The sequence below is a fragment of the Anser anser genome (genome assembly GCF_964211835.1).
Source record: "Anser anser genome assembly, chromosome: Z".
Taxonomy (NCBI): Eukaryota; Metazoa; Chordata; class Aves; order Anseriformes; family Anatidae; genus Anser; species Anser anser.
The window spans coordinates 66943997-66971618 of NC_139723.1; the positions used below are offsets into that span (position 1 = coordinate 66943997).

The 27622-nt window shown below is 36.5% G+C and overlaps 1 protein-coding gene across 1 annotated transcript in view; it reads right to left on the bottom strand.

The window, feature by feature from the left end:
* The window catches only part of NDUFAF2 (NADH:ubiquinone oxidoreductase complex assembly factor 2), a 59832-nt gene that overhangs the window by 7824 nt on the left and 24386 nt on the right, over positions 1-27622 (bottom strand). Inside the window, exons 2-3 of the mRNA XM_083816160.1 lie at positions 12404-12493; positions 5174-5214 (exon numbers count right to left, since the gene is read on the bottom strand). Coding sequence (XP_083672286.1) covers positions 5174-5214; positions 12404-12493 — 131 coding nt within the window. The remainder of the gene's footprint in view (positions 1-5173; positions 5215-12403; positions 12494-27622) is intronic.

Consider the following 27622-nt stretch of genomic DNA (forward strand, 5'->3'; position numbering starts at 1 on the left):
ACCATATATTACCTGCATACAAAGCAACAGTGAGGTTTTGATTTCAACTGGGCATACCTCTAGCTATGCAGCCCTGTATGGACACCAAAGAAAGCAGCACCTAGGTTACAGTGCAGTGTCTTCAAGTATAAAGATGTGTGTTCACAGAGTAGTTTTACTATAGGTAGGCATCTGGCAATTGCAGGCTATCATACTGGCAGGTTCAGAAACGAACCACATTCCTGCCCATAACAATTTCTCTAGGAACTGCCATGAGAACCTTTTATGTGGTTTTAGTTCATACATTCTCTGGCACCCCAAGATTGCCTGTAACCTTATTTCTATCTCCGTTCTACCAATGAGGTCATAAACAATGCCAAGCTACTCTGATGCTTTTGAACCTCAGGACATTGTCAGGAGTAGTGTGTAGCTGCAAGGTCTGTTGTGGGCAAAAAACAAGGCTTAAATTTCTCAATACATTCAGGTACTTTGTGTTGCAGACATCAGGATTCTCTAAAAGCCTCTACAACTCCAGTGCACACTGAAATCAGAAATATTAAAGAAACCAAATGGAAGTTATGCACAGAAAAGATTAAAAAACCTCACTAGATGCCTGATATTTTTAAGGTTTGCTTCACCCTTAAAAATCTCTCTTAATTCTTTATCTCCAGTTTAGAAGCTGAAAACTCAACATGTCTTAGATACAAGATATCTAAACCAATTTTGATGATACGACTCCTGCAGGTCCCATCACTGGTGTTTATGGAGAATAGGTCACCTGCCTCTCCACTGCCCCCCGCAAGGAAGGTGTAGACTGCGATGAGGTCCCCCCTCAGCCTCCTCTTCTCCAGGCTGAACAGGCCCAGTGACCTCAGGCCCAGTGACCTCAGCTGCTCCTTATAATTATAATAAATAATTTCCTTTGATGAAACATCACTCCTATAAAACAAGTGCTATATCTGAAGACAACTTTTAGTAATAATTTCAGACATGAATGCTTTGCAGGTAAACAGAAGTCAATATAAAGGGATAAATTATCAAATCTGCTTCCACAAAATAGGATTTGATTAAAAATATTTTAGTATTTGTAGTCTTTAAATATTTTCATTTATTTAAAAACTTCTCTAGGCAAGAAAGATTTCCTGTTTTCCCCCCAAAGGCTACATCTGTCTATTTTCCTATACAGACAGTAAGGAAATGTGATACTCCAATTATTTATCACTTGTTAAATTGTTTAAAATATGATTTAGAGCTGCACAGGAACAAATGTAAAGACAATTTATTTTCAGACAACCATATTATGATCATACACAATATATGTAAAGGGACAGGTGACAGAATGATATAACTATGCAAAAATATGCATATACAAGTTCAGATTCTCACATATTATAAAGCAGTATGTGTATATATGTGTATGCACACACATGCTTACACAGGGTACAGATGTGATGCAAAGTTTTCTATCAAAATGGACACCCTAATCACCATAGGAACAGGGTAAGCTTAAACATAAGATAAGAAACAACCTGATATGCATTCACTTGAGAAGTTTTCACCCTCATCATAACTGAGAATGAGATTTGGCATATTTCAATCTGTAATAATATCAAAAGGCAAGCAACTGCTTCCAGTGTCCCAGAAGCTTGCTGTGGCTTCTATTGGTGGTCAGATTAGAAATAACCAAGGCAATAAGCAGTATTCTTGGGTTATGATTAGCCCAGAGCACGAAAGTCCTGCTCCAAAAGACTGTCCTCCAAAAATAGTGGGGGAATTGCAATTGGGGATATGAAAGAAAGAAACTGTATGCATGTGGTACACTCAACACTGAACAAGTTGTCTGGTGAAGTCACTGCAGTATTCTTCCATAAGGAAAATTACAATCTAAAGAGAAGATGTGAAGCCATTTCTTCTACATGAAAATTCATGTTTTATAATGACAAAAAAGATGTTAGGTATTTCTGGAAGAAAGAATGGCCTGATTACAAAATATTACCAAGCCTTAAGAACAGTGTCTAATAGCCTTAGCTGCTGTCATAAGGTCACTGTGTTGACCAGTGTAAGTAAGGACAACTCACATTCATTCTCACTTCAGTAAGTTTGCAAACAACACCAAGGTGGGGGGAAGCGTCAATCTGCTGGAGGGTAGGCTCTGCAGAGGGACCTGGACAGGATGGGTCTATGGGCAGAGGCCAAGGGGATGAGGTTCAACATGGCTAAGTGCTGGGTCCTGCACTTTGGCCACAACAACCCCATGCAGCGCTACAGGCTTGGGGCAGAGTGGCTGGAAAGCTCTGCAGGGGAAAAGGATCTGGGGGTGCTGATTGATGCTCGCCTGAACATGAGCCAGCAGTGTGCCCTGGTGGCCAAGAAGACCAACGGCATCCTGGCTTGTATCAGGAACAGTGTAGCCAGCAGGCCCAGGGAGGTGATCGTCCCCCTGTACTCTGCTCTGGTGAGGCCTCACCTCGAGTCCTGTGTTCAGCTTTGGGCCCCTCACCACAAGAAGGACATCGAGGCCCTGGAGCGTGTCCAGAGAAGGGCTACGAAGCTGGTGAAGGGCCTGGAACACAAGTCCTGTGGGGAGCGGCTGAGGGCACTGGGGTTGTTTAGTCTGGGGAAGAGGAGGTGAAGGGGAGACCTTACTGCTCTCTACAACTCCGTGAAGGTTAGATGTGGGGAGCTGGGGGTAAATAAAAGATAAGCCTAACAAATACAAAAACAAAGAAACAAACAAAAAACACACTAAAGGGGGATGGTAGACAAACAGAATAAAGAAAAGGAACAGAAATTTTAATAAAGCTTAACACATGTCAAATTTGATATAAAAAAAAGATGCACAATGGACAGTGGAAAAAAATGGAAAATAATCATAAAAGTGTTAATACAGACTCCAAAGGTAGGAATATTGGCACAATTGCAGAAACTTATGTTTCAGGAACTGTAATGCTGTTTTGTGGTGTTACAATATGATGTTGACAATAAAATGTCATTAAGGCACAAAATACAAGATTTGTGGGCTTTGCATTCCTTTTCAGAAATAGTCTAGCCCCGTGAGAAATATATGAAAGAACAAGGAGATTTGTTATACAGGGTTTCAACAAGAAACACGGTCAGAAATATTCCCTGGTTCCCTAGCTGTCAAACAGCAGTTTACCATATCAGCATTACTGTCAAAATGGGAATATAACACAGAATAGCAGCCAGTAAAGTTTATGTACCTAAAACACTAAAGCCATTCAGCCCTACATATGTGGGCCAAACAGTAATGTTTGTAAGTATGTGCTTCACCAGTATTATTATATCGTGATATATAGGTTTCAAATCAGAAAAAAAATAGAACATGCTCATCACCCCCATAATATTACAGAAAAAAATCAAGCTGCATATCACATTTAAAATGTGACTATAATATTTTCAAATTAACAAGAATTTTTAATATGCGTATATTTGAACTAGCTTTTCTTACACAGGAGAGAAAAAAAAGCACTTTAGAGATTACTCCAAAGAAAACGTAACTACCTTTCAAATTCCTGGTATATCACTTCTGCTCTGATAAGGTCAATGCAGTGCCCTGCAGGTAAAGTACCTAGCTGCTAAATAATTTTTCGGATCTATTACCTTATGAAACTGAAGGTATAAGCAGTCCTGTTACTCTGAATGCACCACTATTCACAATAATGTCTAATCCTCCATAAACTGCTTTTTCTGGAAGCTAAAATATTCAGAACACCATTGATCCACAGTGCTCTCATCAGCAGAGACTCCCTTTGGATACAGAATGAACAGCTCCAGTGCCAGAAGGAGCTTTATTGCCCCAATTCTAAAACCAGGGCTGTCCATGTTCTCTGTGCCAGGTTCATATTAGCCTAATTAGGGCAGTCTGGCTTTTGAAAGTGACAGAACAGAAGACATGCAACACCCCATGTCTTCAAGTATCACATGAGGTGATATGTTCAACAATAAAAGTTATATGTATACCATTAGCATGAGCCACAACTAATTATAAGGAGGTCAGCCCCAAGCTTAGACAGAACACCTACTGAAGTATCCCTTCTGCACAGATAACTAGGATTAGAAGGCAGGAGGAAAAAAAGTTAAGTTTAAACAACAAAACACTACTTCTCTGAAGGTTAATACAAAGTGTGTTCGTTTGTTTCAGGTCCTAAAAAGCTCTGAGGAGAAATTTTACTTAATTTTCTTCCATTCATGAGTGTATTATAACCCTTATTGTCTCTAAAACCTCAGTGGCAAATGGGAAAAAGAGGCAGAGATAAATGTTGAAAAGCTTGAAGTTGTGTGGGAGGCTCACTTCTGTGAGCTATGGCTTGTAAACATCAATGGACAAGCTTTCCAAGTTCGTACTAACATACAGGTAGGCAGGACAACTTTTCACAACCAGTGCGCTTTAGAAGACCTACGTGGCCAAGCCCTTGGCCAGAGCATGCCAGCGTAGCTTCACTGCATTCAATGCAGTTTATTTCTACTGATGCAAGCCAAGAACCTGCCCCTCTGGGTGTCAGTTTCAGTCTTCTATAGTAACCCATGCTTCATCTACTCAATCACTCTAGCTGGCACTTAACTTGTAAAGCAAGTCAAGGGTAAGGAGTGCATGTGTGTGCGTACACAGATCAACAGTTAAACTCATTCCACTCTTTACAAACTCATCAGCGTGAAAGACGGTGGGATATTTCACTGTGTTGTTCCACTAGAAACCACTTATGGAAGAAGTCATTGCTGTTACTTCTTCATCTTGTTAGCACTGTAAAATGTTAATACATTTTATTTTCTTGTACTGATGAATACACTGGCAACTGAATTTGAAACCCACAGTTTCATGTCAACTACCTTGAAAAAAAACAAAACTATTAATACGTAGAGGACCTGTTTTAAAAATTCACAGCAGTAATTTGAGAATTCACCTGATTAAAGAAATTCTTGTGTGACCATGATTATCTTAAAGACTCTTATTTCACACAGATAAGAGAAACAACTAAAGACATTGAAGTATTTATTCCCATTTCTTTTTCTTTTTTGTCCTAAGAGATAGACATCTAAATTTCACAAATTAGGCAAGCAATGCACTAAATTCTCTCCATAAAGTGACAAATCACTGTACAGGTAAACTCACTTTAAATGTATTATCGTAGTTTAACTACAACAATTGAAAACATAAAGACAATTCATCTCTTACTTCAATGGTTGGTGGATCCTTTCTTTTTTTTCTTATCCAAGCTGCAAAGGAAATAAAAATCCAATTGATTATATTGAAGACCACAGCCAGTATTACAACTCAAAATGATAATGACTTTTTAACAGAAAGTAAATATTTATACAAAAACTTGCCACAACCTAGCAAGCCATAATATAATTTCCCAAAGTATAAAGTTCCAGGATGTTATTTCCCATGTCAATACTCTCAGTCTTCACAGAAGGGAAAAAAGGCACTCCTATTATGAGAGCTTAAGCACAGTTCACATACCACCCAGACTGCCGAAACAGGGCTTAAGCAGGGCTCAAGGCCCAGCCTTTTGTTGAGCTTGCTATACAAAGCAGAGCTTCACCCTGAGAAGATGACAAGATGACTACTAAAAAGTATGAAAAGCTTTAGACCACTCAGGAGAAAAAGGATTCCTGTATATGCCCCAGGCATCGTTAAAGCCTGAAAACCTCTTATTGACATTAGTGCTGCCTGGAGTTCCTTTACAAGGATGCAAGATACAGACCGAAACCTGCATGAGCCCTGGTTGCATCACGTCAGATGGATGCACAGGATTACATGCTGCATCAAGGAGGAGGTACTGTAACACAGGGAAGGAAGGCACACCCCCTCCATCTCTGTAAATTCATGCTGGAAAGGACAGCGGAGGAATTGAAGCAGTGTCAATGCTGGTTGTCCTGTGATTTTGGTTTTCCATCATGAACCAAAGTCAATAGATGTGTGCCCACTCCCACCACAAACTTAAAGTCAGTGTGGAGCTGATCAGATGCAGCAATCCAAGGGGATCCCCTACAGATGGAAAAGCAGCACCGTGTCCAATCTTGCTTCATTCGGTCAATGAGTTATTATAGAGAGCCCCAACTCTATTACAGATGTTATCAGAGAAACACATTCCCTGACTGTGACCAAGTCAATATCCATCTCTTTAAAAGTACCACTGCTGTAGCATTTTCTCACAATAGTTAAAATCCACAGAATTGCTAAGTGCCAGTTTGCATATTTTGTAGACACTTGTTTTTTTCTGCTTGTATTTTTCAGATGAATGAGTAGGAGAATGCAAGTGGCTACTAATGAGCAGAAGGACAAACATAAGGAATGCCAGTTCCAAGTGCAGAGAAATAGCAAAATGTTCTTTTGTAGGTTTGAATAATTAAGATTTAGATGCTTGTTACTGTGCTTCAAAATTAGAGCAAAAATGACATTTTGTTATCCCACAATCAAATTCCCGGTCTGACTTGACACTGCCTTTGAAGTTTCAGAAATGCTTTAAGAAGGAACTATTTCAAATTTTAATTTTCCAATGCCATTTATGCCAGGTGCTGGGGGGAACTGGGAATGGGTCAGGCAGCAAGTCCAAAACACTACGAGCTGCATGGAGTCATTATTTCACCCAGCTACTGAAAGTGTAATTACCCATACGATAAAAGTCTAATGCTATTCTGCTTCAGCAACATTATGAAACTGGTTTTAGGAGAAATAGCTTCCAATTATTATCAGAATGGAATTAAAGGAGGCAAAATGCCATTACATAGCTTAGAAAAAGTGGCAAGGCCAACAGCCTTAATTAAAGGTTAACAATGAAATATCTTTAATGATATGAAACAAGGTCTTACTTTTGTTTCTTGTCTATCAGATGACATTTTCAGAAACATCTTACAAACACCACTACGTGACAGCTCTTCTCAGTAGTCTTTTGATACTAACAAAGATTAGACCCAAATATGCCAATGTGGGGAAGTAAGTGATTACTGAACAGTCAACATCAGCCTTTCTGCAGAAGTTTTATGTTACTGGAAAGCAAAAAAAAGCCCATTATGATAATACAAATGCAACCATACGACTTCATTAAATTCTACAGAGTTAGAAAAAAAATTGTATGTACCTGTAGCACTTTCAAGCATTTCAATTTTATTAGAATTTCCAAATATAAAATCTGGCAAGACCAGAGCCTAAATTGGCATGATGGAGACTGACGTTTCTCAGCTGACAGCCTTGCAGACACTCTTTGTAAAAGGATCAACAATGTTATTAGAGAAAATCGTAGCACACAAGCCTTTCCTCCTGCCAGAAGTCATCTTTGCTCATACTTAGCAACAGTTCTAACCACATACAGAAAAGCAAGAAAGTGCTAGAAATATCAAGTATAGTGAAGTATGTCTACCGGAGACTAACCAATAAAAGATGCACAGTTGGAGAAAATTGGAAAAGTAGTAGTTCAAAATGTCTGGTGAAAAATGAATTATTAAGCCTTCTAAATTTAAGGGATTACTTTCAACAAAGTATCATCCTCCTTCATTCACATGTGTCATTTCTCAGTTGTATGGAGGTAATTTGTTATAATACTACTGGTTTCAATTCCACAGCTCTCAGCATCTAAAAACTGCTTAATGTTGTTCAAACTGCCAGTATTTTCTTACAATGCCAGTATATTCATAGCTGCATTTTAACAACTAGATTACAACTAGTGATTCTTAAAATTTGCAATCCTACAAAAATTAAGCTGCAGTTAGAAAATCTTGCTGATATATAGTCACTACAATAGATTTTGTTTTACTGGTGGATGAGACTTTTAGTTGGTTGTTTCATTAATGATTTTCAGATGAATGGAATGCTTCTATTAAATGATATTATCTTTTAATTATCTGCCTGAGTTTAACAAGCCACAAACAGAACAGTGAAGAGTAATATACTGTAACAAGTTCTGTGAATAAAACCTCTGAAGAAGGAGCATTATGCAACTTGTTTTCGTTCATTAATACATCTCAATTAGAACCCATGCTCAAAAGCAACAAAACAATCCTCAGCTTAGGTATATTTCTCATCAACCATACCCATAATTATCCTGTATTTATTTAAATACACAAAAAATTTATATAGTTACCATGCTATTTTTCTTCCCAGCTATAATAAACATTTAACTACACACTATATAGGTGCTATCAACCTTCCTTCTTTTTAACAAACATCAGGATTACAAACCTTTTTCACCTCAATTCTAAATAAAACTTAAAAATAAAACTCAAAGATGAGCGACCATTTTCCTATAGGTAAACTCATTTTAGCATCTCTAATGAGCTGCATTAGAAAATCACCATTTAATGAAAAATTCCTCCACTGCTGGGGAGCTGAGGGAGAAATATGGTAACAAAAATCACTAAAATCTCTTTATAGCCATAAGATGAAGTTAGTTAGCTTTAATATATAATATTCCCTCTGTGAAAATCCAATTCAGAAATATTTTACACAAAGCACAGCTCAGGATACATTACAAGATTAAAGGCAAGAAAAGGCAAGAAAAACATCATCTGAATTGGGTGTATTTCAGTATATTCTGTTTAAGTTTCAAATAGTTTTATCAATCTTTTCTATTTCAATTTATAATTGAATTAATTTTTTTTTTTTTTCTAAAAAGCACTTACCTGACTACTCTTCATCAGTCTTTAGGGAGAAGATCTGGGGGATTTTAATATAGTTAATCCCCAACAGTTTTCTGGTGGTTCTACTTCAAATAAAAGTTTAAAAAAGCCTTCCAATTTTTCTATAGTATCAATAATATTTTCAGCATCCAACATAGAGTTGCAAAATACTGGACACCAACCCTTTGTAACTTAGGCATAAGAAATTCATGGTAACAAAAAAAGAATGTATGTTTAAAAACTGTATCATCGGTGATACCTTACTAATCTAGCACCAGTCTTAACAATATCCAACAGAACGATAACTTGAAATTAACACACTTCACTCTCTCTTTTAAAAATACTGCCAGGATATATAATTTAGAGGTGGATAGTCAGTATGTAGCTTTCCCGGCTTTCTTTATGCTCTCCATTACACTTCTGGTCAACAGAGGTTTAAACTAGTAAACAGATTTATACCTATTTGTTGATGGAAACAAGGTAGGTGTGTGCTTTATTACATGTTATTTGAACACACATATGCATGCACACTTAATTAATGTCCAGTGACACTTACAGATGGAAGGTATTTCCACATGAACACTCTCATCCTCTACATCAACAGAACAAAATGTTCTCTTGCATTGTCAGCCATGATGCTTTAAACAAGGTGAAGCAATGAAGGTTGCATGTACGTACTGACTGCAACCAAAACATGCTTCCCTGACCCCTAGCCCCTACAATGCTTTAGCAAAATGGATTGATTGCCTCTATTTTCAAACTAATTACATTGCTGCTTCTAATGTTATCTGGATAGCATTTCCTACATTCTGTACACATTGTAAGGCGACTTCTGTCTAAAAGAAATTTTTAAGTTAATTAAGCAAGATAGTTAGATGTTTCCTACCTTGCGACCCTAACATTCTTTCATCAGTGCTCATTTGCATTCTTATTGGTATGCATGAGATTTTCATTGAACTTTAAAACTCCTACTGGCATATAACACACTGTAATAAGCGTAAAAGTGAGCATGCAAATTAAGACTCCCATTAATCACTAAATGTTACCGGGGGGGGGGGGAAAAAAAAAAAGAGGACTAGGAGTAGACGAGCAATAAAATGCTGCAAGACGCATGCAATCTCATGAATCTCTGTAAATATGTAAAATTACTGATTTCCTCTCAGAAGCATTATTGACACGTCCTGAGGAGGTAACTTACATGTTGTACAGTAGGTGAACATTCAGAACTAATGTCACAGAAAGGTTATATGTTGGCTGCCTAGGGAAAAGAAAAGTATGCACTCTCACCTTGTACTAAAATATAAGAGGCCTCATCTAAACAAAAATATGTACTATTTGTATTGTGTGCCGGAATTACTTTCTAAATTCAAAACTATAATATAAAAGGAAACATTTTTGGATTTTTGAAACAAAAACTGACTTTATATGCTGCACACAAATAGTTAACACTAAGGAGAACACAAGGGATTATCTTTATATCACTGAGCATGTTTCAGTTCTACAAAAGCCTTAATGGACATTCAAGCGTCTTGTAAATTTCACAGGTCTGATAACTTAAGAAATTTAATCCTGTTATGCACTTAAAATTAGTATCTTCAGGAGAAAATTCCAGTCAAACCCTTCGGGAGCGATCCCTCAGCCCTGTATTTGGTAAACTCCCAGGAATAACACACAAACATCCTCTCCCAAGTCTGAGAAGCAGCTTGCAACATTGAGCCTGTAATCTGGATGATTGCTTTACTGTCTTGCTTTATAGCTTCCTACTTGGTCTCACTTACCCTATTTCGTGTTTATAACTTGATAAACACAGTACCAAAATTAGCCCCTTAGTTTACCAGCAGTACCGGCTGTATGTCTTAGAAATACAATGAGATTTATCTTAGACCCCCTCCAAATTTCACTGCAGCCTGCTCCCACTCTGTAAGCAATCCCTTTGCCCCTAATTTCATGCAGGTTTTCCTCAGGCAGCTCCTGCCCTTAAATATTTCCAGGGATAGTACTTTTATTCATTTAGGTTACATCACACTGTGATGTAAAGAAAGGGGAGGGGGAAAGGCCGCCCGGGTAAGTGGCTTTACATCAGATAGTCACTAAGGATTAGTCAGAAGTGAAAAAGCTGAGCCCTGGTAGCACAAAGGCAGCTCAGGTGAAAGAAGTGCTCTGCAGCTCTCTAGAAAAAAGGAGCGGAGACTTTAGTACAGTCCTTTAACTGGAAAGAATGAGAAGGCTAGGAAAGGAAAATGCTATTGATGAGCCAGACAAAACTGAAGCAGAGAGGCTGCAAATGTCGGAGTGCATATGCAGTATTTGGAGAGAAGACCCCTGGAGGTATAAAGCATGTGCCCAGCAGAGAGGATTTAGAATACTAAAAATCCTCCCCCAAAATCCAACAATAAGGAAAAAACAATAATAGGAAGTATTATACAGCCTTCTAATCTTATATTAATCTTCTACTACAGAGATAAACAGCAACTGTTTTAGAAATCCTCCTGCAAAGCCTCAGACTATTTGCTGGAATGATCAGTGTCCACAACAGCACAAGTCATCAAGTGAACACCCAAAGGAAGAATGCACTGGGAATTTTTCAAGTGCCTGGACACAAGATAACAGAGTGAAAGTTCAGCACAGGTCTTCTGCACCTGGGAAACATCAGATTTCTCCTTTCCTCTTAGAGGAAAAAACACAGGGAGAGAATTGTAATGAGCCTTTCAGCGAGGTACGTCTTAAAACCTTGTGTTAAACTTTTCCCACTCTGTTGACTGTATTCTACAGCATTACGAGAACCCTCTACTCTTTTCATTCTTTCCCATTTCTTACTAAGAAAATTTTGCATTTTACAGGAAGCAGAAAAGAAGTAGCGATGAACGAAACTTCAGAGCATCCCACATCACTAGTTCATATCTCAATATGTAGCAAAGACAAGATAATTCTCTGAAGAGCCTCTACAAACACAGCAGAAGTTAGTTTTGGCTTTTAAAATTTATTTTAAATTTCCACAAAATTGTTTATACAATTTAGATGGCATTCAACAAAAAAAGCCCATAGGCTAGCTTTTTTTGTGGAACTCCCATGTTTCAGAGGATCCTTGCTTACCTTATAGAGTCCATTTGGCTCAGTTGACCCCATTCTTGGCTCAAGCTCCTATAGCCTCAAGGACCAACTCACATTCCCTCTCTCCTTTCTCTCTTTCTCCAGGGGCTGCTCAGTTAATTTTGAGGAATTTCCCCAGCCTCCCTGAATTTGTCTGAAACTTTGGGACCTAGAAATTTCCACCACTACTGGTGGAAAAATGCTTAATTATTTACAGGCTCTCCAATTCTCATAGATTGTGCAAAGAGGAGTATAAGAAACCAGAGTGCAGAAAAACAGATACGATTCTGAAAACAAAAGCAACAACAAACATCACTGTGCCACCAATAATTCAACTGATATACAAATTACCACTGCAGTGAAGGCATAATTAAGAAGTTTAATACGTTTAGTTGTGGTTATTCTATCTGATCCCCCCTCGGGCACAAGTATGTTCACATTTAACAGGAGAGAGTCATGATTACACAGGCTTTATTTACATTTTTATTAAGTACCAATTTCCTAAACATTTATCCTATTTGTAAAGGGGTTATGATAAGAATTTGTAATAACTGAGCAGTTAAACAAAAGTCTGCATTACCCAAAAGGAAAGATAAGAGACAACCTATTCATATAGTCAGGCATTTCATTAAAAATACAGAACCTAAATTCAATGGCAAAGTTATATTGAAATAAAACCAAAATTTTCAAGATTTACCTTCCCATTCTGTTGGAAAGTCACCCATCTCATACTGATAAGGTTGCCGATTTATTGCTTCTACAAATCTTCTCTCTGGTATAATCTGCCCTATAGCAAAAAAAAAAAAAAAAAAGGGACAGTTAAATATGTATATATATATATATATATACACATATACAGTATTTAAATTGCTGGTTATGCTATTGTTTTGAAAGAATTCTTCTTACACAAGCGTAACGATGGCTGCAGGATAAAAATGAAGGATTAAAATACTGAGAAGACAATTATCATCTCCCACAGAAGCCTATCTGAAATGCTATCTATTTTATTAATTTTAACAGAAGCTTCAATGTTTTACCGTTCACTTGGATCACTAATGACAAATGTATTTCCAGTCAAAATGCCCACCTCAGTCCTCCCTTTGAGGATGTTTCTCTGAGGCAAGTTTCCAATCAGTTTTCCATCACCCATTTTTTCCTTCAGTTGGACATTTTCCACACCTTTGCTGGTGAGGAATCAGCAACTTGAAACTGCCCTAGAGTCTAAAACCAGCACAGATGGTTCACTGGTGAGCCCTGCCCATCAGCCAGGCCACATCAGTCCTATTGGTGGCAACTGTTCTGTGCACGAGTCTTTTCACATGCACTTGAAAACTGAGTATTTTCTGTATTAAAAAATGAAAACCATTAGGCATATCTCTGATAGTAAACATTTGATACATTATAAGACGAGCCAATGTGGAGAACCACAACCTACACCCTTCCCACAGATTCTACTATACCCAAAAAGGAAAAACGAATGTTTGACTGATGATATAGCATACAGCAGTATATGGTGTATATTTCAGATTGAAAAAAAAATACTTAAAGTGTTTTTAACCACTAAGCTTTCACTTGTGAGAGAGCATTGCAATGTTTTTAAATTAACAGATACTGGGAAATATGTGAAAGTTCCCCATTCTTTACAGACAAAAAAAACACGTAACATTTCCCAGGCTTTTTCTCCTAGCACTGAGGCTGCTATGGAGAAATTTGACATCGTTAGGAAACAATGAAAGAAGTAACTGTATAAGACATGTATTTTTCATACTAAAAGTCAGTAGTTACAATTAACCCATCACTGATTAATAGCTAAAGTGCATACTATTGTTCATTATCAAGTATTTAATACAGCAAAATAATAAGAATTTGTATAGATATTTCTATTCCTTTTCTAAGTACCTTCTTTAACTTATACTATCTCTTTTTACTTTTAAACAATGTATCAGTTTTGCTGAGTTCTGTATCTAACATTTTTACTGTTTCAGAGATGCATCATCAGGTAAAGAAAATACAGTGTTTTGTGCCTTCATCACCAAAATTAGATTCTTTTATTAGTGTTAAAAGATACATGTTTTATATTTATTTGTTTTATAAATACACAATTTGTATACGCTGAATATATTATACTTCATACACTTGCTTAAAATAATTTCTTTTCAACAATACTGAGGATAAATCATTTTAACAACCTCTTCTTTACATATTAAGCAAAATAAAGATAGACTTATTTTCTCCCCATTGGGAAGATTCCCAGAAAAATTGAAGATCTATCTATAGATCCTATAGAAGTCTTGGAATTAACACTGTTCTCCATTGTTGGATAGTCACTACATTTTACTGTGAGCACAGCATCACTTTAAAAACTGTCCATTATTTCAGTCCTACGCAGGTATAAGACGACTGTGAGTAAATTAACATAAGCAAAAGTAAAGAAGGAATGTATTTTTCTACCTGCTACCTCAAACGGTGATTGAAGTTACATCTTTAGTTAAGAATATATTTTATTTGAGAATGTATAATCTACTTTTATAATCTACTTTTAACATACAATGCTTTGCATTGTGCTGCAAGCTTTTGTAAGACACATGTAAAAATTCATTCCCTGTATTCCACAGTCAAATCACATTGGAGAGCTGAACTCAAAAAATTATTTCTCAAAGATGTTATTTTGAAGAATGATTGCATAGTAGCGCTGGTGGCTTTTACATCTCTCTGCATTTGTAATGCACTTAGAACACTGACTTCAACTGTTGGATTTGTTTTGTTGGATTTGCATACTTTCTTACTGCACCTATTTCCTCTAAGCCTTTCTGTCCCAGTTTGTCTAAAAGTCAGTGTGATGACTTTAATTTCTATTAAAGATTGAAAACAAAAGTGTTTAACAGGCATTATGCAGCCTGCTGACATGAGAGGTTAGCAAATGGCTTAATGGATTACCTTCTAAATTTCTACAGCCTTCTCTACAGACAAAAATATGGTTAACTGTAGGCGTGTGTAGATGTTATGAAATTAATATTTTAATACTTCAGTGTATTCTAGGGAAGGGTCCCTCTCCTAGAAACAAAAAATCCTAGTAATTTTCACTGCAGCCACTAAACCACATCTGTACTAAAAAAAAAGGAAGAACCCTCCATATCAAAACGCAAAATGAAGTTGAATAATGAATAATACCAAGCTTGTGTTTTTCTGTAATTGAAGGAAAATTCTTTCCACATCAGTTTCTTATAACAATATATATATTATTTGAAAGATATCTAGTAGCCCTAGATTTTCACAGTTTATAAAATTGTTATTTGAAAAAGCTTTCTCTGCTAAACTCCAGATAAGTACACCTAACATGTACAACAAGGACAAACTATGGCATGCATTATCAGTTAAAAAAGAAACTGGACTACCAGCAAGGACCTAGGTATTTTTGATACCTGAACTAAGCAAGAGCTCCTCATAGCTGCGAAATACCAGGATGTTTTGTACTCAGCAGATGGAAACGAGATCATTTGCTTACATGTGTGCATGCATGGAGCTACCACACTAAAGCAACAATTCACTACTTCGAAGCAAAACAAATAAATCTCAGACACTCAGGAGAACTCAGGACCAGGACTCCTTTGGCCCCCTGATTTTGCACTGTTTGAATGATAAGAGTCCATAGAAGAAACACCATTAATTGCTTAGAGAAAAGTAATGATAAAGAAAAAACAAAAACAAACAAACAAAAAAAACCATCAACTACACTCAGACCAAATATGCAGCCTTCAATTTAAGATAAACAGACTAAGCAGACTGAATTTCAGTTGCACGGCATTGCTGTAAACTTTTTGAAGAAACAAGCCAACAATTTGAAAGCATACCTATTTATAAAAGTGCTACACACTTCTAAGGGATGACATTGCATAGCTCATTTACTGTCAGTACATTATGTCATCATCAGTAATGCAACATAAACTTTGCCTGGTGAAAATAAAAGTTTCTAAATTTTTTTCTAGCACTACCTTATGTTGCTCACTGAATGGGTCCCCTGTTTCTCATCTCATGCCCAGTAAAACCTCAACAAACTCCACATGTTTTGCTAGTTAGCAAAGCAACTGAACCGTCAGGATTTCTTCCCACAAAACAGAAAATTACTTCTCTAGGAAGGACAAAAAAATAGATTATTTCTCTCCCAGCTGCGTAAGTGATCCATCACCTTCAAACTAAGTAAATTCTCGTCCCTATTGGAGAAAAAAAATGTTGTGAAGAAAAGGAAAACAACCCTTTTAAAGGTGAAAACTAATTTGTACAAGCTTAGATCTCTCCTTGGCATAGATTTTTAGCAGAGTGACTGGAACAGAAGACAAGAAGATTAGTATTTGTATGTCACATCTATCTCTAACCACAATTTATGAATTTTCTCCAATAATTCATAGACTTCAAGTCATTTAATGCTTTCTAAAATTATAAGTCACTTTATGCTTTATAAAATTATATTAGAAACTCATTTCAACTTTTAAGAGTAGCAAGTGAGACCATGGATTGCTTCATTCTATGGTTCCTATTTCCATCAACCTCAAGAGAACAAGGATCAATGAATTCCAGTTTTACAGTGGTACAGGACCAACCAATACTAAACTCGTGTTGAATGAGCAAGTTCTGAGAAGCTTGAAGTACCTGGCACTCAGAGCCAAAATCGTGATTTTAATTTTTGCTATTTTTATTTTGCTATTTATCTTGCATTTCTCAACAATAAATTTGGATTTATAGAGTTGTCTGCAAGTGTTATTTTCATTGCGAAGGAAGATAGGTTTCTTCAGATTTCTATCGAAGGTTTGAAGTCAGGACAATTGCGTCTGCTTTTGGGAACACAATGTCCAAGGAAAAAGCTCATAGGCAGTACATGCTTGCCAGTACCTTTTTCCTAAAAGAAATGCCAGCTGACAGTGCCAGCATCATAACCATGCTGCCAAAGTATTACTTCTTCGTTTATATTAACTGCGGCTCCAACAATCCCACGCTGTGTACCAAAATTATTATTCCTACCTTGCTCTGATTTTCTATGGCACTTTCAACTAACATTCAACAAGGCAGAAACAGTTTGCCATGTTTAATTCACTTAATTAGGAGATTTTTTTCCAATAACATTCATTAAGTATTCTTCATATCCCACAAATAATGTGTTTGACATCGTACAAAAAGATTAAGGGTAGGTTTATGTTGCAACAAAAGCTAAAGATAGCCAAGCTAGTTTTAAGTGACTTCTCTTACATACCAGAAACTACCTATTCACAGCAAATTCAGAGCTCTGATCATTTTCTCCCATCTTCTCTCTGAGTTTGACAATCTTCCAGAAACCTGACCCAGCAATTAACACTAGCACAAATACTCTGCATTTACTGAAGCCTCTGGTCAATATACCTTAAAAAATATGGCCCAAGTAGTTTAACACAGATGAAATCAGACTTACAGGACTTATGGTCTCTTACAGGAGAGAAAGCTTTTTGCTTTTGTTTTAGTTGTCACAATGTACTTGCAGTCACCAGGGAAGACATCAAATTTTAAAGCTGAATTTAGATGAGGGAACGTTAACTTTGCCAGAGACATGTCCCTGCCTTGTATGTTTTGTCAGAAACAGATATGAGTGTAACGGCAGCACATAGACTTTACTTCTCTGTTGAAATTTCCATTGATGATGACTTTTCACATCTTGATAGAATCCACTGTCAGTTTCTCAATGAAAAGGGTATGTATATAAATAAACTTCAAAAGCTTTTCTAGGATGGACTGTTGGTACTCCAGAGAAGTTCTCACTCTTGTAAATGTGACCAACGCTACTATTTCAACAGCATTATAGTGCAGTTAGCCTGACTGTCCTAAATGTTAATCCAAAATGTTAACTTAACAAACCCAACTCTAGATATCATTGAGATTTTGCCCTTCTTATAAGCATATGCTGAAAATTGAAGTTTTTGCAAACAAGGTTTACTGTCCAACAGTCCACAAATTGATAACTGATCCATCACAATGTTTAGGTACTTGGCAAGGAAACAAAAAAACAAACCTACATCAAGAAGAACGACCACACATTATTCTTTGAAAGAAGAGCCATACTGTTTATTTCTGAGAAGAGAGTGCAAGAAAATTATTTGCTGGCACATAGAAAAATTATTTAGTAACATTCTTGCTGGAGTCTTGTACAATTATAACAAAATTAAATGCCTTATCCTCTCACATAGTACCTTATAGAACAGTGCCTTCCAAGCGGGCAAAACTCGGTCCTGCACTACTTAACCCAATCTTAACATGATTAATACTGTAACATGAATAATACTGTAACGTTTTCTACCCAACATGAATAATACTGTCAGGTAACCAGGTCTACAGGGATTCATTCCAATTTCAAATACCAATTTGTACCTTTTGTCCACTAACCAGAATTATTTTGACAGCATTAGCTTCTCTGTTTCTCTTTTTCTCTGTATTTAGCTTATCTGTTTCTTTCTTCTTACTGTCCCTATTTTGCTTAATAGGGAACAAGCTTTTCCCTCAACTCTTTAAAAAGACAATCTGCTTTCATAACATCTTTCAAACACCTATAGTGTACAGGCTGCAATTTGATTCCATCTACCAGTTAAAAATGTTTATGCATATAAAAGCTTTCCAGTTTGACGCAAACAGCAGACTGCTTTTTCCCCTCTTAAATCAAAGGAGCTATGCTTGTGTCAGTCATTAGCCCACCCTAATTACATTTTTGCTTAGTAATTCCCTTGCATGTATTCAGTCATTGATATACTCAATATATGTATATATATATATACACATTTTTTCTATGACCCATTGCCTAATTAGTCTTTCAGAACAAATTAAAAGTTTCAGGAGCTTAAAATGTGTAATACAGATAATACCAACGTTCAAATGAAAGTTACGCAACCAAAGTGTTGATAATAAAGACACAGAATAGATCAATAAATCTGAAAAAAATACTTACAAAATCCCAAAGGTAGGGCTGGGGGGATGGGAATGGAAAAAAGAGATCTCTGAGTTTAAGTATATATTTGCTATAGTTAAAATGTGAAAAACAAGTCAAAAAAGAAATAGCAGAAAACAGACTTTATGGGGGTTTTGTTCGCTTGTTTGTTTTTTAAATGCCCACATATGTTCTCTCTCTCATAACTGTAAGTCTGCTTTTTTTGAAGACCACTACCTGCCTAGTCTAGGACTCTACCCTGAACACATCTGTTTAGTACACAGAAAACTAAGATGACAAACAATATAAAAATCTGTCTGGAAGCAATGTCTTTGACAGAAAGAAATATGCACATACATGGGTTGTAAGGCTCATTGATATATCGCTGTAATTTCTGGAACTGGTAATGGAACAAGTATTCTAATAGTGATGCAATCAACAACTGAACAACAGGACAACAATTAGACAATGTGCAGTGCTAATAACTACTTCACTATCCATTTTCTTAAGGCGATCTATAACCACAGATCTGACACAAGTCAAAAGGTGTTCTTTAACACACTGTTCTCTGCATTTAGTTTACTCACCAAGACAACATAGTACCATGTCACTGTTAATAAGGTCAGTCCCTTACAGAAACAGCTTGCCACCTTTTAGAACTGAGTCCTGTAAGGTGATCTTCATAATGTTTCTTGATTCAAACTTTAAGCAAAAGTTAATAGAAATAGTCTCCCAAAAGTCACTTTATATTAACACCTGCAGAATTAAGAAATTCAAAATGCTAGTGTATACATGCATTCCTTTCTCTTTCAAGCTGGTCTCTTCTTTACCCTACAAACTGTATTTCTGTGTGAGTGTTCTAATTGCCAAAAGTTTAACAATTTCCATGAGGATTATGGCAGCTGTGTTTAAACATCTCTAAACTGTTAGGTACAAACAAAAAATTTTGCCTAAATTAGCATGCTTTACAGTCACTTCTGGACTGCAGTCCAGACATACCCCAACTTCACAGTGCTGGTCACCTACTGCCTTTTGATAAAGAGGCTATACTGCACATTGTTAAGCAGCAAAGCTTATTTACCCAGTTCCTTATATTCTGAGGACATCTACTCATCTGAGGAATTAGTTTATTGGATCTGGTGTGGCATGGATTGTTTGATTTAAGTACTTCTACAGATTTTAGCTGCTGGGCTGAATTTGAATTTGTTAATCGTTAGTACATAGTCCCTGCCTATTTGTCCAGAACTCTGACTCTTAAATTTTATAAGTAATTGTTTCTGTCACATTGTTCTTGAGGATGCAGATGCCATCACTGTTCTTGAGGATACAGGTAGCACTACATATACTATATCAATACCTTAAAAATCTATGTCATAGACAACGATGAAACCATACTGCTTTTTATCTTTGATGCCTGTGCTACTGAAGGAAAAAAAAAAAAAAAGAAGAAGAAGAAAAACACACAAGCAAACAAAACCAAACACACAACAGGAAAAAAACACCAAACACTACTCTAATAAAAGGGTAGTTAATTAGCAGTAAAAAAGATACAAACTCTCTCTCTCTGGTAATCAGAGTATTTTGTCAGAGCACTTAGGGATAAAGGGATTGTAAACCAAATGAAGACATCCATTCTGAGGTATCACAAATTCCTTCTAAGCAGCAAAACTAAACTCATATAATAAAAAAAACAAGGAAGTCACAGAATTCCCTGGATCCAGGTGCTCTACAGCATCTTCTTTACAGACAGAAAGGAGAAAAAATACAAAACTAAACTAAACAACAACAAAAATACCACACAAAACCTTAGCCCTAGACAAAAAGACAAGGCCCAAATGGTGCATTTTCACTGCAATGTAAGTGTTACACTTGGGTAAGCAGACAAACGTGTGCAGACTTCAGAAAGTCCACAATATCTAAACAGTATGTAACACTCCACTGGTGCACTGGGAGTAAGAAGCTGGTCCAGTAAAATATCTAAAAATGCATTATAAAGACAGAAGGAAGGGAACTGGAATGCAAAATATGAAGTGAGAACATTAAACATTTGGTGCAGCTACTTCACATTATTTCCCTGAAAGATTAGAAGTCAGTGTGCAGTCAGGGATTTGCCTAGGGCTCATACACACTGAGAAATACTTTACTTCCACAAAGATCAAACAAATGATTATGATGATGATTCTGACTGTCTCATTCTTAAAATAATGGTCAAGAGCTATACACGCTGCCAATATCTGCTCTAGCAAAAGTCTTTGGACAGTACAATTTACCCAGAAACAACTCAAAAATTTTATTCACATCTGTCAAGCAGCTAATGATGAGAAGGACAGTTTCACAGTTTCTATGCATGCACATGGTCCCTGGCAAACTGGTAGTTGCTATTACAACTCTGACTCTAATGCTAAAAAGCTATGAACTGGTATCAAAAAAAAAACTAACAGATGCAACACTTCTGTTAATGAGGTCAAAGATAAGCAAAGGGAGAAAAAGATCACCACAACCATTAATCATTGATAAATTAGGTATTCCATTTTTTATATATTAAAAATAAACTATTATTTCATTTAACACTTTACAAAATACAAAAATACTTTTATGATATAATACAACATTATTAAAAAATTATACAAAATAATAAAAAAATTAAGAGGTAGGCTGAAAAAATTGTCCAGCAAAATCTAGGAAGCCTGTTCTGTTGTTATGAATGACTGTAAGACTGGCTAGGTTCTGAACATGGCCTAGTTCTCAGCAAGAAATGATCACTTCATAACTCTTTAGCTGATAAACCACTATGCAGGCAGAGCACGATACATGGCAGAGGTTTCAACAGTAAATCTGTACTTTAGGTAACCATAGTTTAGGAGATTATAATGCAAAACTACACTTTTTCTGAAGCTTTTACTCCAGATACTCCTCTTATCATTATACAGACATTCTCGTTTTAGTAGTATTATTTACAGTAAAAGCAATGGGAGGTAAGTGTCCAGAGAAGGGCAACAGAGCTGGTAACAGGGCCTGTACTGTGAGGAGACCCTGAGGACATTTCTGTTTCCCAGTCTGGAAAAGAGGAGGCTCAGAAGTGGCCTCATTGCTCTCTGCAACTTCCTGAGGAGGGGACGTGGACAGGGAAGTGCTGGTCTCTGCCCCCAAGTCACCAATGCCAGTATGCAAGGGAACGGCTGAAAGCAGCACCAGGGGAGGTTCAGACTGGACCACCTGAGGAAAAATGCCTTTACAGTGAGGGTGGTCAAATACTGGAACAGGCTTCCTAGTGAGGTGGTTGATGTGCCTGTCAGTGTTCAAGGGGTATTTGGATAAGGCCCACATTAACACAGTTTTAATTTTGACCTCTTAGAAGAGGTTAGCCAGTTGAACTAGATGATCTCTGAAGGTCCCTTCCAAGTGAACTGTTCTATTCTATTTGAAAGCATGACTAATAAATGTAAGCTACGGAAGAGCCAGAAGAGAGCCTTTCCTTCAGCTCCATGAGCTTCTGCTTCAGATGTGGTACTGGTATCCTTCTTGGCCTTGAATATAATTTATCCTTTGGTACTATGTATTCAGGTGTTATACAGAATTAGCAACAAACCTTGCCTTGCCTTTCCTTACAAATATAAGTAAGAAATACTGAAACTTCACTTGTGACATCGGCCTGAAAGCTCTTTAGGAAAGAAGTCTGCTTTGATGCTCACTTCAGGTCTTATGTAAATATGTGATAACTGTCCTCTGTTTGAACTGCATAGATTCATCCTGTTTTCTGTTTATAAGGACAAAATGAATTCAGACATTCTCATTCTCATCTCTCTTCTCTGTACCCAATCTACCATCTTGTTTTCAGCTTTTTTTATTACTTTTTGTCATTGTAGGACATGCAAACTGCTCAGAGGAGATGCTAGAACTGTGTTTTTCTCTCTAACATTAAACAGTTTATGCTAATAAAGTTACATTGCTATGAACAATTATAAGCTGCTGAGCAGTCAAGTTGTATTCACCTACTTCTATGTCAATATATGAAAAAAGCATCCCGTGTTTTATGTTTTCTTTTCAGGAATGACAAATCTAACAATCTGAAAAAGATGAACCTGTAATTGCACTAGGGATCAGAGTGCATGGCTTTGATACATTTGTAAGCAAACCTTATGTTTTGAAAGCCTGCTGTTAACAACAGCAGCTGCTGTAACAACACCTTATTGCAGTTTGACTGAGAGGCAAGTTCCTGCACTGGACAATGAGATTTAAAAGCTCTCTGCTGAATGCCCGTTGTCACTCTAGTCCCCCAGCATGACATACCAAAACCTGGCCCCCATTTCTTGCTCATTAAAAGCCTTGCACATTGTACCTCATTAAAGCAGCACAAAGCCCAACAACTTCGTATGACATCTTTAAAAAGAACTTCTGTTTTGTAAATGAATCTATAATAAACGTACTAAAGATATGCAACATCACAATTGTTTTTGCAACAAAAGTCTAAATGATCCTACTTCCTTGAATAGCTGATCAATGTTCAGTGTTTTGGCATGCAGAAGATTTCTCCCAACTGTTCTTTAGTTTTGCTTTGGTCTATCAGATTCAAGAAATCGTTTTTTTTACCAATTACTGTCAAAACGTGAATAAATCCAGGAATAAAGTACAGAATATTTTCTGTAAATGTATGAAGAATGGCTTAAAATGGGAATTTAGCATGTATAAGGGGAATTTAGCAAGCAGACAGAAAGTGTACAATAACTTGTACTCTATAAATAAAAACATAACGCAGGAAGATAAACAAAAAGGCAGTCATGCAGGGAAGAGAAATGGGCAAATGACAGGAAGGGTATGAATTGTAAATGAAATGAAATGAAAAGAAAGTTACAGCTGTGGAGAACATCAATTAAGCAATATGACCCAACACAGCAGTGTTACAGTCTGGTTTGGATGATTAATTATATTTCAATTATAAGTCATTTACAAATTCTCATTTGCCTTTTTTTTTTTTCCAAAATAAATGGAATTATTACAGCTGGCTGCACATAACACTGTCAAGGAGCTAATGCGATTGCTGCTGTGTTTTGTTTTGTTTTTTAAGCAAGTTTTAATAAATTTTACAAAAGGATTACTGGTTTGAGATTTGCAAAGCAAATTCAGTCGCATACAAGGTCTGAACACAATTACAACTAATACTGTGCATAGTACTTGAAGGATTAGAGAACACTTGTATTCCACTTCATTTTGTTTTTCATTGCAGAGTATAGGGGAGTCCACATGAGCACAACTTCTGAAGGAATGTCAGCCAACAGAGTAACTTGTCCTTTGAGATATATTATCCATATCAGATATATGCCTGTCCTACAGGCATTTCTTTTACATAGCACTAAAAATGACTTTGTCCTACAATTTATATGCTACTTATTCTATCATGTATGTTACAAAATTATGCTTTGCAGCTGTGCTTGCACTATTCATGTACTCCAAGACAGAACAGTTGAGAACACAAGAGAAGGTATATATAAAGGACCTAGTCCTTTTACGAACAGAAGTCTCACAAATACAGACTCAGACCAAAAGAAAGGGGATGCAGATACATCAACATAACACAACAATAAATAATAATAAATAAATAATAAACTCCTACAGTACTTCAGCTGCTTGTTCTCACCTGCGAAGTAATTAGACAACTCCTTCAAAGTCTGCATCTCAGCTAGATGTGAACAGAGCGCCTAATATTTGAGGCACAAAAGGTGGAGGTGGGCCCCATCTAAATGTGCCAATGTGACTCTGAAGTTGGTGGTACAGTCTGAAATCTGTTTGAACAGTCTGAGTACAATCTGACTGAACTACTAACCCTCTCTGCAAATGCCATTGTCAACTTGAGACATGCTGAACTCTGTTTGAATAAACTCTCTCAGGTGAAGTAAGGTTACCTCATCCAGCAGGTCATGTAAGATTCTTCATGAGTTATAATACGACTTTGGGGAGAAAACAAGAAATATTTACTGCTGTGATAACCTGAGGCTTTGGGAAAAAAGGGGAGTGCTGGAAATTAGAGTACAGGGCCTAAACACAGGGTGGTCCTCACACAATGCCAGCCAGGGGATTGCTTCTTTTTGTGAGATGAGGAAGCAATTTCTAATTAGAGAAGTGAATGCAGCATGACCCTCAGCAAGCAAATGGTGTGCAGAAATATCTGCTAAGTGTAGCCTACTGGAGTCAAGAGGAAAACCATACATCTTAAAGCAAATGAAATATCTAACAAAGACTGAAATAAAAGCAGATAATGGTAAAGTCTGCCAGGGTTGCCCTGAAAGAAAACACTTTCATCATGAAGCTGAGTCTAACAGGAAGTTTTGTACTTTTATAAAATAATCCACATGGCAATGAAGTGCCTTGTGAGATGAGACAGTCAGGATCAATGCAACCAGGTAAAGTGACAACACTGACTGCCTTTCCCCATCAGCTCTTGGTAAAGCAGCCTAGAAGGCTGTGAAAAGGTACATACTGACATGAAAAACGACATTACTCCACCAAATCCAGGTGTACTCACAGGAGCATTGCCGCCTGAGAATACAGCCACTGTATTAACAGCTGAAGAGTGAGATCTTGCAACCATCTTTTGCACATTTTATTCATGTTATATATAAAATATTGAAGTTTGTTTGAAAACAACGTACATTGAACTAATAGCTCAAAATGCTATCACAAAATTTTCCATGCTTCAAACTACCAATGTTATGTAGAACAAATGTTGCAGCAATGAGTTCAAATACAAGTACGTTACCATCACTTATTTCCAACTTGAAAGTTTAAATTTTTACTCAGGTAAACTAACTGAACCTTACACATTAAGTAAATCATATACTGTAAGAAAACAATTATTACTGAAAAGGGCTTAAAGACAGTATATATAATACCATGACATGGACAGACAAATTCAAAACTGTTATCTCTGTTCTAATAAACAGAGGATATACCCAATCCTTTGCAGTTTATATTAATTATTATAATAGCTTGACCCTCAGAATCCCTAAAAAGCTGTGTAGACACTTAACAGGCCAGAAAACTTCCCAGTTTTATTCTTGCATCCTAACTTATACATAAAACGTATGAGAGTTGAAAAAGAGATGCTTAAAATAACATATCTAAAAGGGAATGCACGCAAGTTTAGAAACAACTTTCTAAATGTGTTTCTGATTCACTAGTTTAACACTTAAAGTTTGTCTCTTTAAGCTGGACTGTGTACATCTATTAGTTAATGTATTTTGCAATTGTGCTAATTCAGGAAAAACAAACAAACATTTTAGCTGCTTTTGGTCAGCTCAGAGTGCTGTAGGTGTTTAAGAAGGAAAAAAACAATTAAAAAAATCACACAACCAAGGTATTGCAGCAATGTCTCAATTTCTTTAAAAAAGTATTTTGAGCATGAAAAGAAAGGAGTGGAACAGGGACTAAGGATTAGCTGAAATCCAAAAAACTTTTTCAGCTTGTGTCAACCCAAGAACTGTATTTTTCTGTTCAAATTTGGGAGTTTCTGTGGTTACCTGGCAAGTTAGAAATAGATAAATAAATAAAGTAACATCCATTCCCCACTGATCAGTTCTTCCACTTCCATAGTTCAAGATTCAGTAAAGAAACTTTAGGCTAACCAGGAAATACAGAGGACTATGTACTCTCTCAGTATATAAGTACCTAATCAAGTACCTAAATACTCAATTGTGTGCCTGTTGATTTTAGAGTATTTTGCTGTTATTAAAGGCGGGCGAAAGCACTGATTACAACTACTGTAGCTAATAAGTATATGTAGAGGTTTCTATGTGAAAACGTTTATGCTTATGCCAATGAAAGAAAATGCAAGATTGCCTTTGGATGGCAAACTTTAGTTTATGATCACCGGAAAAGAAAAACAAAAACAAACAAGCAAACACAACAAAAAAATAAAACAAACAAAAAACAAGCTTTCTTGTTGATACTTATAAACTCCACAATCAAACAACTTCATTTCCAGGTACTTCAAACACTTGTAGGTTCCTAACCTGTACTTTAATTTAAAAAAGTAAAACTAAAAATATACTTTATTTACATTTTCCCAATTCATTCTCTAAAATGTAAACTTTCAGTAATAATGATGTTCATAGAGCCTCTCATTACTGCAAAGTTACTGAATTAATCTCATTAGAATTCTAACATACTCCTTTCTGATTTGAGTAGCTAGGATACATGATCCCTATGTTTTTAAATTATGACGCCACACTCTTTCATTCTTAAAGACCTCAGTATGAAGGAACTGTACTGATACCATGACGACACATGACCTATGTCTCATCATACTGAAGCACAACTCTGCAATGAAACAAGGGAAATCTCATAACTGTTTAGGAAAGCATAACTCTTTTTTTCAGCATGTTCAAAGGAGACTTGTCATGCAAGATGTAAAGACTGAATACAGTTTGGAGACAGTTTAGAACAACTAATAAAACAAACAAAAAAAAACAACCCTTCTCATAGTAAGTTGTACAGTTACATCTTTACCTACTTTTGTCTTTAGTACCAAATAAATTTTCATCAGCTACAGAAAACTCCCTTACCAGTTTCTGGAACATTTAAGTGTCCATTGAACTCAAAATATTTTTTGTTGACCTCGCTTATCTTGCAAGACGTGATGGAACTGCAGCATAGGATGGTACAGATGCAGATCACTCACTATGAGGAAAAGGCTTCTGAATACAACTTGGTGGGTATAGCTGCCCTGTTATGCATCAGGAGTTACATGCTTAGATCTCTAAGCATTGAGATGAAAAAAGAACACCTAAACGTTCACCTTTTCTGTAGTCCACACGTATTTTGAAACATGGATGTTAAGGAAGCTGTAGTCTCTCAAGGATGATTATAATAATGATAGTGTTTCTAAGAAAAAAAAAAAATATTTCTACAACATTTAAGATTTTTCCCCACACAATTCCTTCTATGGAAACATGCATGGAAAGCAAGATACAAAACATCATA